Below are 15,869 nucleotides of genomic sequence, written 5' to 3'. Positions count from 1 at the left end.
GTAACTTCATATTTTATGAGTGTTTGAGACTTTCCAGTGTTAGGGTTGTATGGTAGACACAGAAAGCAAAAAAAAAAAAAAAAAAGAAAGATTCTGGGGAGAGAATCTAACATGTGCAATAAAAAAGCCATGATAATCTACTGCCAATCAAATCTAGGTAATAATAATGATTATTATAATACTAAACAACTACTTAATACCTGCCATGTCGTCAACTTAGACCACAGCTCACAGGCAATGCTGGATCCTTAACCCACTGAGCGAGGCCAGGGATGGAACCCACAACCTCATGGTTCCTAGTCAGATTGGTTTCCGCTGTGCCATAATGGGAACTCCTGCATTACCTTTTAAATGAAAGAGATAGAAAGAATCTGAGGAGTTCCTGTTTTGGCACAGTAGAAATGAATTTGACTAGGAACCATGAGGTTGTGGGTTCCATCCCTGGCCTCACGCAGTGAGTTAAGGATCCGGCGTTTCCATGAGCTGTAGTGTAGGTCACAGATGTGGCTCAGATCTGGCATTGCTGTAGCTGTGGTGTAGGCTGGCACCTGTAGCTCCAATTAGACTCTTAGCCTGGGAAACCATCATATACTGTGTGTGCAGCCCTAAAAAGACAAAAAGACAAAAAAAAAAGGTATTTGAATAGCTAGGTGAAAAAGTAAATGGTAGATTCTAAACAGAAGCAGTGAACTGTGGTAAGGTATTAAAATGGCTGAGGACGGAGTTCCCGTCGTGGCGCAGTGGTTAACGAATCCGACTAGGAACCATGAAGTTGCGGGTTCGGTCCCTGCCCTTGCTCAGTGGGTTAAAGGATCCGGCGTTGCCGTGAGCTGTGGTGTAGGTTGCAGACGCGGCTCGGATCCCGTGTTGCTGTGGCTCTGGCGTAGGCCAGCGGCTGCAGCTCCGATTCAACCCCTAGCCTGGGAACCTCCATATGCCATGGGAGCGGCCCAAGAAATGGAAAAATAAATAAATAAATAAATGGCTGAGGAGGAAAGTGATTTTGATTTATTAAAAAAAAAAAAACTTGAAGTAATAAAGGTAGCTTGAGCATAAAGGCAAGAGAAGCACCAAGATTGTTGGGAATTAGCTTAAGCATGTTAAAGTTTTGGCCATTGTACTAAGGATTTTTAAGCAGTTGCGTGATCAAGTTTGAGTTTTTAAGGTCTTTCAATTTTTCTCCTCTGGTGGCAGTGTGTAGAATGAGTTGTGGGGAGAGTGTGAAAGTAATGGTTTCAGATGGAAGAATTTAAGAATAACGAATTTAAGAGTAAAGATGAGAGAATATCGTAGACTGAACTGACATGTAGAGATATGTCAGTAAAAATTTATGAGTCAGAATAAGGAAAAACTTGATCGATTGGATTTTAGAGAAGGAGAAAGGAGGCAATTTAAATAATGCTTAACAGTTTTTATCTGGAGTCACAGGATATAGAGTGAGAGAGAGACAGAAAGTAGGGCTGTGGGGGAGACATTATGGTCTATAGTTTGGACAGTTCTGGTGTGAAAAATAAGGCAGTGAGCGGGAGGAATAATTGGATTATTTTTATTGACATAAGAAAGTAATTGGAGCATTGATACTGGATGTGACACCAGGGAGAGAGTATAGAGTAGGAACCTAAATATATATATTAGGGCCGCACCCATGGCATATGGAAGTTCCCAGACTAGGGGTCAAATTGGAGCTGTAGCTGCTGTCTATACCACAGACACACAACAGGGGATCCAAGCTGCATCTGCAACCTACACCACAGCTCTCAGCAACACCAGATCCTTAACCCACTGAGTGAGGCCAGGGATCAAACCTGGGTCCTCATGGATGCCAGTCAGATTTGTTTCTACTGAGCCACAATGGAAACTCCCAGGAGCCAATATTTTAACTAAAACTCTAGCCTGGTAACAGCACTTGAGGTTTCCCATTGCAGGTGAATTATGGTATTTAATTACCTCTCCTTTCAGAGGCCGTTAACTATAAATATCAATAAGGAAAAATGAAGACTCAAATATTGAACATAAGGAGAAACACACAATTAGGGAACTATGACAAAAGAGAAACATAATAAAAAAATGAGTACATGGGCCGATAAGCAGGCTTGTATTGGGGTACCAACTAAGAAGGTCTAACTCTGTAATAGCATCAAGAGTTTGGGGGAAGGAGTTCCCATTGTGGCACAGCGGAAAGGAATCTGACTAGGAACCATGAGGTTGCGGGTTCGATCCCTGGCCTCACTCAGTGGGTTAAGGATCTGGCCCATGGCTGTAGGTGTAGGCCAGCAGCTTTAATTCTGATTAGACCCCTCGCTGGGTAACCTCCGTATGCTGTGGGTGTGGCCCTAAAAATAAGAAATTGAGAAAAACATTTTATTTTGGAAAAAGGAATGTCAATGATACTTTTTAACAAGTGTGTTTTTGAGTGCCTGCTATATGCCAGGTATGTAGATCCCACAATAAGTCAGACAGACATCCCTCTCCTCTTGAAGCTTGCTTCCTAGTGGAGGAAAGACTGAAGCTGCATGATAGGAGTAGATTGCATACTATATTAGGAGGGGATATATATTATAAAAAATATCGCAGTGTAAAGGCAATAGGGTAATTATGGGGGGAAGGGCTTTGCCATTTTAAATAGGGTTGTCATGGCAGCTCTCAATGACAGGGGGATTTAAAGCAGACTCCAGGTAAGGGAAATGAGCCCTGAGGATATCTCAGAGGAAAGTTTCTCAGGCAGAAAGAAAGAACTAAAGGATTGAGACAGAGGATACCTGGTGCGTTTGAGCAAGAGCAAATGATTTCTGTAGCAGAAAGAGATTGTAAGAAAAAAAGTAATAGGAAATGAGGTCAGAGAAACAGACCCATCTAGAGCTGTGTTTTTGAGCCTTGGCTGTGTTGCAGAAGGAACTGGAGAGCTTCTATAGCACTCGATCCCATGGCCAATTAAATTGCAGCCACTGGTGGTGGAACCCAGGCATTAGTTATTGTAAAGCTCCCCCTGTGATTTTTAATATGCAGCCTGGTTTCAAAACTATTTAACTTAAGTCCTTAGGGGTCATCGTAAGGACACTGGCTTTAAATGAGTGAGAGAAGTGCGGCTGTGGTATTTTGAAGAGAGGACTTAGGTGATCTGACTTAACAGAATCACTGTACTTGCTAGAACAGGAACATATGGGAGGGTATGAATGCCCACCTACCAGAGAACACCAACAAAGAAGTCTTTCATGGTCTCGGGGATTAAGGATCAGGCATTGTCACTGCTGTGGCTCTTGTTACAGCTATGAATGGATTCCATCCCTGTTCTGGGTACTTGCACATGCTGTGGGTACAGCCAAAACAAAACAAAAAAATCAATAAAACACATGGAATAAAGTTGGGTTTATTGATCCTTGCTGAACAAGGAAAATAACTTTCCATAGGGTCCTGTGGGGCATCTCAGCAAGAGAGTGTCAGAAGGAACTTGTTATAGGGTTTAGGTTTGTGTTGTGTAATTGCAGAAGGGTTCAAGGAAGCAGGACTTCACTCTGAATTGGGTGTTTTCAAGAAACAGGGTATTTCTTTGATTGGGTTCCTAAATCAGTTTTTTTTTTTTGGAGGTTAAGAGAAATAGAACAAACATTGCAATTGGTGAGGACACAGCAGTTACTCCTGTCAGCCAGGTGGGTAGGATATTTGAGCAATTTTTGAATTTGCATAGTACTCTTCCTCTACTCAGACAGGATTTTAGAGTGGTTCTTTTTGTCTTGGTTTTTCTCAGCCCACAGAAGGTCTTGGTTGGAGGTTTGTTACAGTGAAAATCTCTTTGTTCACCAGAAGAACAGGGTAATCCCACTGTCATTTCCAGGCCAGAGTCTAGCATCACCAAGGTCTAGACGAAAGCACCAGGCCAGCTGCCAGCTGCAAGCTTGGAAGCAGGAAGACTAGTTAGACTATTCCGAAAATTGACAGAAGAGGTGAGAGGAAATTGAACCAAGGTGAAGCAGCAGGGGCACCCTTTACACCATGCCTGTGATTTGTGTTCCAAACAGTCTTTTTAACTTGAGGATTTAGTAAAGTGATGGTGTCTCTTATTGCCCATATTTGAAAACTTATATATACTGTTTTTGGACTTGGGATAGTCACTGGATCCTATCATATAGCATCGTATTTATCCGAGGCTGGTAATATTCTCACTTTACATATGAGGAAATGGAATTTCAAAGAGATGAACAACTAAAATCACACATCTAGTAAATAGCAAGGATTAAAGCCCACCTTGGGCTTAATCTGCTTCCAAAGCTCATGCTATAGCCATGGCAGTACATGCATAAAGCAGATTTCTGAAACACCATTTTAGAAATCAAACTTTCCCTCTTTTTGCGCAAAAGACCACTTTGAGTTCCATTATAAAGAGAACATTCTGTGTGTTTACAGTTTCAAAGAAAAAGAAAACTTCAAGTTTTTGTCACTTTTTTTCAGTTAATCATATACATACATTTTATTTTATTCATTTTTCTTTTTTTAAGATTTTTATTTTTTATTATAGTTGGTTTACAATGTGCTGTCAATTGCTGCTGTACAGCAAGTGACCCAGTCATGTATATATCTATATCGATATCGATATATATCGATATAGATATATATGTATCCTTTTTCCATCATGGTCCATCACAAGTGACTAGACATAGTTCCTGTGCTATATAGCAGGATAACATTGTTTATCTACTCCAAAGGTGATAGTTTGCATCTACTAACCCTAAACTCTCAGTCCATCCTACTCCTTCCCCCTCCCCCTTGGCAACCACAAGTCTGTTCTCCATGTCCATGAGTTTGTTTCTTTTCTGGAGACAGGTTCATTTGTGCTATACATTAGATTCCAGATATAAGTGATATCATATGGTATTTGTCTTTCTCTTTCTGACTTACATCACTTGGTATGAGAGTCTCTAGTTCCATCCATGTTGCTGCAAATGACATTATTTTGTTCTTTTTTATGGTTGAGTAGTATTCCATTGTGTATATGTACCACATCTTCTTAATCCATTCATCTGTTGGTGGGCATTTAGGTTGTTTCCGTGTCCTGGCTATATATACATACATTTTAGAAGGCATTATTCATACTACTGGTACCTGAGGCATTAGTATTCCTCAAGAAACTCCTTTCAGTGAGATAAAAAAGGTTTGAAATGACTTTTTTTTAAAAAAAGTTAATTTTATTACCATCTTTAGATTATTATTGTGTCTATGAGTTTTTTTGTTTTGTTTTGTTTTCTTTTTAGGGCCACATCTGCAGCATATGGAAGTTCCCAGGCTATGGGTCAAATCAGAGCTGCAGCTGCCGACCTACACCACAGCCACAGCAACACGGGATCCAAGCTGCGTCTGTGACCTACACCACAGCTCACAGCCATGCCAGATCCGTAACCCACTGAACAAGGCCAGGGATCGAACCTGCATCCTCGTGGATTCTAGTTGGATTCATTATCGCTAAGCCACACCAGGAACTCCTCTTTGAGTTTTTTTAAAGTGCGTGTTTTCAATTTTAGTTTACTACTGAAATTTTTAGTCATTTGTGGAAAATAACCTCATATTCTTAACTCTCTTTAAACTTGAGTAAGGTTAATAGAATCTTCAATTAGGATACTCAGGTCTTAGACTAGCTCTGTCTTAAGAAATAACTCAAGCAGATCATAAGGCCTTCCATTTCAGAAACATGAACAAAGAGAGCTTCTTACCTTTTGTTGAATAAGAGTAGAGATTCTGTTTCATCACGTTTTATGTGGAAAATGCCCAGTGACTTCCCATTTTGTGCCCGCTGCCGTTGAATAGGAGTAAACCGTAGCATAGTCATATTATAAACTCATTATGTTCATCTCCTAACCTGAACTTTTGAAGAACAACTTTTCAGATAATAATCACATTAGGTGCAGTCCAGTAATATAGATGGACAGGAAATATGGTTTGTAAAAGGGCTTACTGTTCTTTGCCTAAGAATAGGCAGAAATTAATGATGGAATTTTTTTTTTGTCTTTTTGCCATGTCTTGGGCTGCTCCCATGGGATATGGAGGTTCCCAGGCCAGGGGTTGAATTAGAGCCATGGCTGCTGGCCTACACCAGAGCCACAGCAACGTGGGATCCGAGCTGTGTCTGCAATCTATACCACAGCTCACAGCAATGCCAGATCCTTAACCTACTGAGCAAGGGCAGGGATCGAACCCACAACCTCATGATTCCTAGTCAGATTTGTTAACCACTCAGCCACAATGGGAAATCCCAACAATGGATTTTTTTTAAAGGGTTAACTTTTTTTTTTTTCTATCCTGTTAGGTTTTTATTTGGATGTTCTTTGTATAGTTAATGTATTTATTTCCTCAGACTAATCTAATGATTTCAGATATTTTGTACTTCTTGCTAAGAGCAAGCTTATCTGTAGAGCTAAGCTCAGGTTATTTCATAAAAATTCATAGGGACCTTTCATTACCCAAGATATCCTGTTCCTCATTCACTTCTGAGTCACTTATATTTTAATCTTATCCATTTTTAAAATGCAAACCAGCTCTAATTTTATTAATATTCTCATATCTGTATCACTTCTTAATGATGCCTTTTATTACATGATTTTATACACCTGATGTTGTATGTTACTTTGTTCCTGTATCCTGTTTCCTTGTTAAAATTTTATATTTGATTATTTGGTAGAATACTGTTGGCCTTTTAGAATTCATGGTGGGACTCACAGCATTTCCAAGGATTTCTTATCCCCATGAAGAAATGAATTAGTATTCCTTAGAGTTCTCACTTCAGGACAGAACTCAAATTGAAAAACATGTTGACATTGAGAATTCACTGCTTCCCCCCTCCCCACGGCATGTGGAAGTTTCCACACCAGGGATCAAACCCACTCCACAGCAATGCCCCAAGCTGCTACAGTGGGAATGCCAGATTCTTAACCCATTGGTCCACCAGTGGACTCCAGGAATTCACTAACTTTAAAAGAATTCTAAAAGGACTTAGATTTAGCTTTTTCAGACTCTTTACACTTTCCTCACTTTTTCTTTTCCAAGCAAAAATGAAAGACCATTCATAACAAAGTTTGACCATAAATCCATGTCTGATTTAGTATTCTGTGAATGGTTTGGACTGGTTTGGACTGTGGTCTGGTTTGGATATATTGAACCCATTACAATACCTATTAATAAAATGTTTTAGAAGGTATAGAAACACAAAAGTTGTATTCAGTTTGACTATTAACATAATATATACTAAGTAGAGTGGAGAGTTACTAAATGAATATTTTATAATAGCTATTTATATATCATATGTAGATCAATTTGTACTTTATATATACTTCTAAGCATATGTATATATTTTTCTTTGTTTCTTTTTTTTTTTGCTTTGTCTTTTTGCCTTTTCTGGGGCCGCTCCCACGGTGTATGCAGGTTCCCAGGCTAGGGGTCTAATTGGAGCTGTAGCTGCTGGGCTACACCACAGCCACAGCAACGCATGATCTGAGCCGCATCTGCAACCTACACCACAGCTCATGGCAATGCCGGATCCTTAACCCACTGAGCGCGGCCAGGGATTGAACCCACAACCTCCTGGTTCCTAGTCAAATTCGTTAACCACCGAGCCACGACGGGAACTCCTTGTTTCTTTCATAATAAACAATTTGACATCAAGAAAAATAACTTTCCCCCATTCTACAAGTACCATATAATTCTACCAAGCATTTTATACACCCATAATTACAGATATTTTTATAGAGTAGTATCCTTTTATTAACAGTTTCGCTTTTTGTGGTTTCAGTTATCTGTGGTCAACTGTGGACTGAAAAAAATTAAATGGGTGAATCCAGAAATAAATAATTCCTAAGTTTCGAATTGTATTCCATTCTGAGCAGCATGATGGAATCTGCTACCATCCTGCTTTGTGCTGCTGTGGACATGAACCATCCCTTGTTTCACTATAGCCCGCCCTTTAGTCACTAAGTATCATCTCAGTTATCTAGTCAGCGGTCCTGGTATTAGAGTATTTGTGTTCAACGAACTCTTATTTCACTTAATAATGGCCTCAAAACACAAGAGTACTAATGCTGGTAATTTGGATTATGGCAAAGAGAAGTTGTAAAGTGCTTCCTATAAATGAAAAGATGAAAGTCCTCAATTCAGTAAGGAATGAAAAAAATTGTGTGCTGACATTGCTAAGCGCTGCAGTAAGAATGAATCTTCTGGAGTTCCTGCTGTGGTGCTGTGGCTTCATCCAAGTGCAGCAGCTCAGGGTCAGTGGGGAGGCAGGAATGATCCTCATCCTGGTGCAGTGGGTTAAAGTATCTGGCATTGCTGCAGCTGTGGTGTAGGTCACAGTTTCAGCTTGGAATCAATTCCTGGCCCGGGAACTTGCATGTGCCAGCATCTGATTTTTCTAATCACTGCTTCGTGTTCTTCTAGCTCTTGTTTTCTGATTCCTTAGGTCCAACAATTGAGAGTGCTATCAATACCTGCGGTCTCCTATGTCCTTTATCCCCTCATGTTCTCCCTTCCTTTCTTACGCAGTTTAAAGTCCATGGTCTATATTGTAATGACTGCCACGCACTGACCTTTAGCTGCCTTGGTGTCTTCTGGTACTTCACAGTCAGTCAAGCACAAACTGATTTAATGTGGCTCTCAACTCCCTCAGAGCCAGAATCTACCTGGCTGAATGTGTCTAGAGAAGAAAATGAATCGGGGTCATCTGTTCTCACTTGAAACTGATGCTCACTGCCCTAGGTGGGATCTTGTACAGCCTAGGAGTCACATATTTTCCCACTCCACGTCCTCACCCCTCTCCTCAAACATTTTTCTCCTCTCTTGTCCAACATTTGTCTTCTGCTTCCTTGTCTCCTGCCTGAGCTGATGCTCTCATTTTCTCTTTCACTGAGAAAAACACCCAGAAAGGGACTGTCATGAGCTCCAGTATCCTTCGACCCACCTCAAATACTTACCTTTTCTCCTTTACTCTGAATAAACTGTCCCTGCTCCTACCAATGGTCAACTCCTTCTGTTGTAAGTAGAATCCATCTCTGCCTGCTCAACCCTGCTCAGTGATTTTCCCTGTCTACAAGATATTTTTTTTTATCTGCATAAAAACATGCTTTTATTTTTTCACATCTTAAAATCTGATCTTGATCCCACTTCCTCCTCAGCTATCACATCTTTTTTCCCCCTTTCATTGATATAAAGTATATACCTCAAAAGAATTGTAGTCACTCTCTTCAATGCTTCTGATTTCTCTTTTCTCACTTCAATCAGGGCCTTGCTCTTAGTATTCAAAATGCAATATTCTCATCAAAGTCAGGGGTGAATGAGAGGCATTGCTCTGTTTCAGTGCTCCTCTGACTCATCAATAGCATTTGATGCAGAGAGTATTACCCACCTCTTTAAAACACCTGCCTTGGATTCTATGACACAGGGAACCCCTCTTTTGATTTTTCTCCTATTTTTATGCTGCATTACTGTCACTCCAGTTATTTTCTGATTTATATCCTCTGCCTAGACTTCTCACTTAAACTCCAGACTCATATATCCAGCTCTCTACCTGACATGATCACTTGAATAGCTAGTAGGAATCTCATATTTAGTTTGTCCAGAACTTAGATCCTCTTCCTCCACTGCTCTTAAAACCTATGTCTTCAGTTTTCTCCACTTCATACAATGGTACCTCTGTTGTTTCAGATCAAAGACTTTGAGGTCTCATACTCCCTGTCTGATGTCAGTTAGTCCTCTTGTGTCTACCTTCAAGATATATCCTGAATGCTTCACTTATCCTTATCTTCACTGTTCCCATCCTGGCCTGGACCATTATCATTTCTTGTCTGGATTTTTTTTTGTCTTTTTTTTTTTGCCATTTCTTGGGCCGCTCCCAGGGCATATGGGAGGTTCCCAGGCCAGGGGTCCAGTCGGAGCTGTAGCCACCAGCCTACGCCAAAGCCACAGCAACGCGGGATCCGAGCCACATCTGCGACCTACACCACAGCTCACAGCAACGCCGGATCATTAACCCACTGAGCAAGGGCAGGGACCGAACCCACAACCTCATGGTTCCTAGTCGGATTCGTTAACCACTGCGCCACAACGGGAACTCCCCTCTTGTCTGGATTTTTGTTCTGTCTTTCTGCTTCTTGTCCACTCCCCCCACATTCATCTTCTCTCAATACAACAACCGTGATGATCAGGTTAAGTCAGATTTGGTCACTTCTTGGCTTAAAACATCTCAATTGTTTGTATTCTCACTCAAAATTAAAGCCAAAATATTAAAGTCACCTCTCTGATTTTATTTCCATGAGGACAGATTTTTCTTTTTATTATTATTTTTCCCTTTAAGTATGTGCTGACAACTGTGAAGTGTCCAAAATGTTACCTTACTTGTAAGCTAACAAGTTATCTGCCATGGTTTAATGAAGGCTGGCAGAAGGGGTAAGACTTCTGGGTCAGAGATAAAGGACTTCATTACTAGTAGTATAACAAACAATGTAATAAGCATTACGTTTGCCTTACTTCCTCTTACTTTCTGAGTCCCAGGGCAATGCAGAGGGGCCCAGATGGATGTCCATATAAAGTGAGTTTGCATCACAGATAAGAAAGGCTGAGCTGATAGACCCAAATATTTCACAGTGGGCATCGAACACATTTGTCTGGACTTTGCCTTAGAGCAAACCTTCTTTATTATATAGGATAAGAACTTGCCCTCTGGTGGACAGAAACACTATCTCTATTTTTCCTGATTATTTGCATTTTAAGTATCCTTGAAAGAAGGTTTGGAACAAAGAGGTGGTTAATGGCTCAGCTTATAAGACTTGCAGAAATATGAGAGACTCGTGGGGAATCGTTTCCCAACAGTATCTTTACTGCTTAAGTCATAGGAGACCCTTCAAGTCATATGTAGACTAATATAAGTAATCACTCTTATTCCACATACAGTAATTTTGAATGCCAAATTTTTTAAATTATTTGTGCATTGACATTCTTAAAATATTTCACTATTTCTATTTATTTATATAGACATCTTTTTATTTCATAATACTTTTGGAAATATTCTCTTACTATTACGCTTTAAGTGGTGAATTAAATATTGATGAAGTCTAGGATTTAGTTATTTCAGCGTTATCATAATTCCAAACTTATAACCATTTGAATGCATGGAAAAGCCTGAAACTCAAAGAAGTGTAATTAATAGAGGACATGTTTTAAAATTATGCATTTGAAATTCATGGTAACCTCTGCTTAACTGAGTGAAGCACAACCTCAATGAAATTAAGCCAACATGCTAAGTACCAACATGCTAAGTCCTCCTTCGTGAAACTTTCAAAAGTTTCATAAAATCTAGAGGAAAAAAAATCTTAAAAAGAGCCAATACAGTAGACTTTGAGAACATGTCCTATGATTATACATGTTTAGATTTTATATAATCTTGCATTAAAAACACATAGTATAGTGTCTCGCATATAAGAGTTGTTCCAAAGTTGTTAGCTATCATTATTATTATTTTTCAAACCACTAGAAACAGTGTAATTTTAAGAGCACAGGCTTTGTCATCAAAGGTCTGAGATGGAATTGTGTCAGTAATAATCTGTCCTGTGAAATTATATGTTACTCTTCTTTCAGCCTCATGTTTCCCAACTCTAAGATGGGGACAATAATATTTTTTTTATATTTCATGAGAATTCAGCAAGATACCTACGGGACAACGTCCTCCAGATTGCATTTATGCCTTTGCTGGTTTTCTGTCATCCACAGTGTTAGGCTCCAAGTCTCTCACTTTTCACAACCGCTGCCTGTATGTTTCGCTATTTTTCTTTTTTCCCCTAAACCTGGGCATCTTTTGCCTATGTGGCCTAAGACCAGATGGAGTTTAAAGTTTAACTGCTGGTAAGTCAGGACATATTTCCTCCTATAAATTTTGCTTTTGTTTTCTTTATAGCACTTACATTAACCAGTCATTAATTAACTATTAAGACATCTTAGAACAGTTCACAGAACAGGTCACGGAAAAATTGCGGACAGCGCACAGAGTTTTCTCATGTACGTCGCACCCCCACACATCCATCCCTTCCCTCGTTATTGACATTCCCCCATCAGACTGGGACAGGTGTTTACACTTGGTGAACCTGAACTGACGCATATTCACTCAGAGCCCGTGGTTTACATCAGGGTTCATGCTTGGTGCTGTTCGTTCTATAGGTTTGGACCAATGTGTAATGACATCTGTCTATCACTATGGCATCCTACATGGTCTTTTCATTGCCATTACAATCTGTGCTTCACTAATTCCTCCCTCCCTTCATCATCAAATGCTGGCAAGCACTGACTTTTTACTGTCTTCATAGTTTTCCATTTCCCATAATTTCAAAGAGTTAGACTCACAAAGTATGTGACCTTTTAAAAGTGACCAGTTAGTAATATGCCTTTAAGGTTGCCCCATGTCTTTTCATGGCTGGATTGTTCATGTCTTTTCAGCACTGAGTAATATTTCATTGTTTGGTTGTACCACTGTTTATTCATTCACCAACTGAAGGACATCTTTGTTGCTTCCAAATTTTGTCAATTAAGAATAGAGCTGCCATAAACATCCATATGCAGGCTTCAGTGTAGATGTAAGTTTTCAACTCCTTTGGGTAAATGCTGAGATGGTAAATACTGAGAAATACCCACCTATGAGTTTTTAAGTCTTCTGTGGGGCCTAAAGGGGTCACATTTCTTCTTTGTATACTTATATAAATATTCCTTACCTGTGAGCCTCTGTAAGGATCATCCCAAACCATCTAAGAAGTTCTAAACCAGTGAATCTGAAATGAGACAGTCTGATTCTGTACCTTGTTTTTTCCCTCACAAGTTTCCTTGGCTCCTACAGAAATTCACCTTCTTTTCCCTTAGAGAAATACTCTACAAATGACAATGATCTTGTGGGATGATGGACCTATATCCCCAAGCACCCTTTCCCCAGGGACAGCAACTGTAATAATATCGACATAACTAATAGTGGCCACAGGGTAATTTTACTCAAAATAATTAAAAGCTGCTGTAGAGTTACTAGCTTTACTATCCAAAGCCATAGAGTAGACAAGCATGGGGAATGCCATTCTGTGTCAACAGGCATCCGGTTTTGAATGTAACAGCCCCTAGGGCAAAGCTTGGTACACAATAAACCTTGAATAAATGGTACCTCAGTTTTTATTGCAAAGTGTTAATTCTGGTGATGATGATGACAATTGAGCAAGTCCATAATGGCATTCCAGAAGCAGTGAAAAATCCTTGAACCTCAATTATTAAAACATACCTAGGATATTGTATTTCTAGGAAAAAGATATACATAATTTTTCAAAGCTATTCTAATGAGGTGTGTATTTTGATTAACGGCTAACCAGAAGATTAATTTCATCTGATTATTACATCTCTGATCAGTCGAGGTGAGTTTTTAAATGTATGTAGAAATCTAAATCTATAGGGACAAAGTATACTTAGAGGCATATTTGAATTTTAACAGCATAATCATCTCTTAAAAATCACTGTCTTTGAAGAGCCTTATCTAAGAGAACAGAATGGCTGTAATAGTCTCTTAACTTTTACTACTGTATGAATATTCATTTATTTCTATAGCAATATCTCCCAAAATAGCAGATAATAAGGTTCCCTTTCCAGGAATCTGTGTGGGCTAGATATTATACAGTAGCAATAACTTGTTTTCTATTTTTGAATAACAAAAACGCCTGGACCCTATTTTTTTGGATTGTCTGAAATAAGAATCAAAGGTATTGGCTTTCTCAGGGATTGAAATAGCATCTACACACTGGAATCTATGTTATATTTATGGCTTATTTGTATTGATAGAGATAGCTTTTAAAATAGAAAGACTTACATATTCTTAGCATTTATCCCTAACTTATCATAATCATCATTATTGTTTTTCACTTTTGAGTAGCTTTTGCTTTTGCTTCACCATAGATTTCTAAACTTTATTTGACAAATCTTTACTAAGCATTGCAGTACTTTCTTCATTTTGCTGATTTCTGTTTGTCTCTATGTATTAAAATACAGTTATTACTTGCTTATTAAAGTTGATGCAACATTTTGAAGGTATTTATTTTTAAGTGTATTCATACATTCTCACTGACTTTTTGGTAAAATTTGAAAGTACTCTGCTGATTTTGGGCCAGGAGTTCTGATAGAAAAAAATATTTTTGAAATCAGGTATTTTATAGAAACAAAAAAGATCAATAGTGTTTATGATACTACTACTTTCTACATTCCTAAGTGGAAGCATTTTCAAAATTAAACATCATTTATCATTAGGTAAAAATCCCTTTAAATTTAAAATTTTATAAACTCATTGAGTTACTTACTTTTTACTTTTAACTCCTAAATCTGTTGCTTACTTCCTAAGGTCCTTTTAAAGGAAAATCCTATGCAGTTTATTACTATACCTTTGGATAAAAATATCCAATGGCCAAGGATCAATGGAAGCAATCTTACTTTTCATTGGGATCTATAATTAGTGTCTAAATATCCACAGTGAGAAAATTCAGAGTATGCTTTTTGGTTTATCCTTTTTACAGTCTAATAGCAGTTAACAGCTATTGTCAACAGTTGTAGAAAGAATATTAGACTAGGAGTCAGAATATTTGGATTTCAATCAGTCTCTGTAACTTCCTAACTACAGAACCTCAGTTAATAACTTCCCTAAACCTTCCTTTATTTCTCTGCAACACAATGATAATAATACCCTTTCCAAGGAGCTATTGTTCAATTTTGATTGATATAAAGCCTTCAGCACAGGCTCTATTACATTAGGTATTCTCCACGTGTTAACTGTAATTCTACACTGCTGTTTTTGGAACTTCCTTTTTCCTTGCCTTTCTTCTCTTCCTCCTCCAGATTATCTTTGTGCAGTTTAACTATTTCTCTTCATATTTACCTGAAAAGTGGGTCAAATTATTCTGCCCTGTGCAAACTAGGTGATGCATGCAATGTTTTGGAAAATATTAAGCTCTACAAAAATCACAGGTGAACATTACTATTAAAGATAATGGATCTGGATTTTTCAAATATTAGTTTTTAGAAGTAGCTACTTCCCGTGGTTTAGTGTAAAATACTCTGTAGGAACAAATAAGTCTTCCAGGTGATGTATTAGCAGCAGAGAAATTAACTTGAATATCAAATTAGGCAGACTTTGGCAAATCTCTAAGAAAAGTGGCTGAATGATGCAGTTTCCTGGAATATTTGGAACATTTTTTTAATTGATAATTCTGCCTTGTCAATTTCCAGTATGAAAAGCAAAGTTCTGATTTTTGGTGGGATCAGATATGATCCCTTTTTTCCCTCAAGCGTGACTCTGATGTACTTAGGGAAGCATAGAAAGTTGGTTTCCACTGAGCTCTCTCCATTTTTAAGCGTGTGATCCCCTTGGAGTGCCAACCTAAAAGCCACATTTTGTTCTTCAGTTTCTGAATGTGACTTTGAAGCAAACAGCTGCGGTTGGTTTGAAGCAGCTAGTGATGGTTTTGACTGGACGTGGAGCTCTAGAAGTAACCTGTCTGCTAATTTTGAGCATCAAGCCCCACTCCAGGATCACACTCATAACACATCTGAAGGTAAGAAACAAGTGGAGGCTCTTTGAACCCACCAACTTTCTTTGGTCAAACTACCATGGTATGACCTTACGATTCTTCAGCTTTATGATGGTGCTAAAAAGACATGCATTCAGTAGAAACTACTTCCCATTTTGAGTTCTGACCTTTTCTTGGACTAGCCATATGCCTGTGATACTGTGATCTTGTGATGCTGGGCGGTGGCTGTGAGCTGTACCTCCCAGTCAGCCACGTGCTCTCTAGAGTGAATAACCAAGACACTTAAAACCCTTCTGTGTTTCA

The 15,869-nt window shown here is 38.8% G+C and overlaps 1 protein-coding gene across 1 annotated transcript in view; it reads left to right on the top strand.

Annotated features, from left to right (window-relative positions):
* MALRD1 (MAM and LDL receptor class A domain containing 1) overlaps nt 1-15,869 on the top strand; it is a 600,618-nt gene that overhangs the window by 110,009 nt on the left and 474,740 nt on the right. The window contains exon 16 of the mRNA XM_047755391.1: nt 15,441-15,590. Within this exon, the coding sequence (XP_047611347.1) occupies nt 15,441-15,590 (150 nt within the window). The remainder of the gene's footprint in view (nt 1-15,440; nt 15,591-15,869) is intronic.

Source organism: Phacochoerus africanus, chromosome 12, assembly GCF_016906955.1.
Source record: "Phacochoerus africanus isolate WHEZ1 chromosome 12, ROS_Pafr_v1, whole genome shotgun sequence".
Taxonomy (NCBI): domain Eukaryota; kingdom Metazoa; phylum Chordata; class Mammalia; order Artiodactyla; family Suidae; genus Phacochoerus; species Phacochoerus africanus.
Note: the sequence above shows the minus strand (reverse complement) of the source record. Positions and strands in the feature narration are given on the sequence as shown.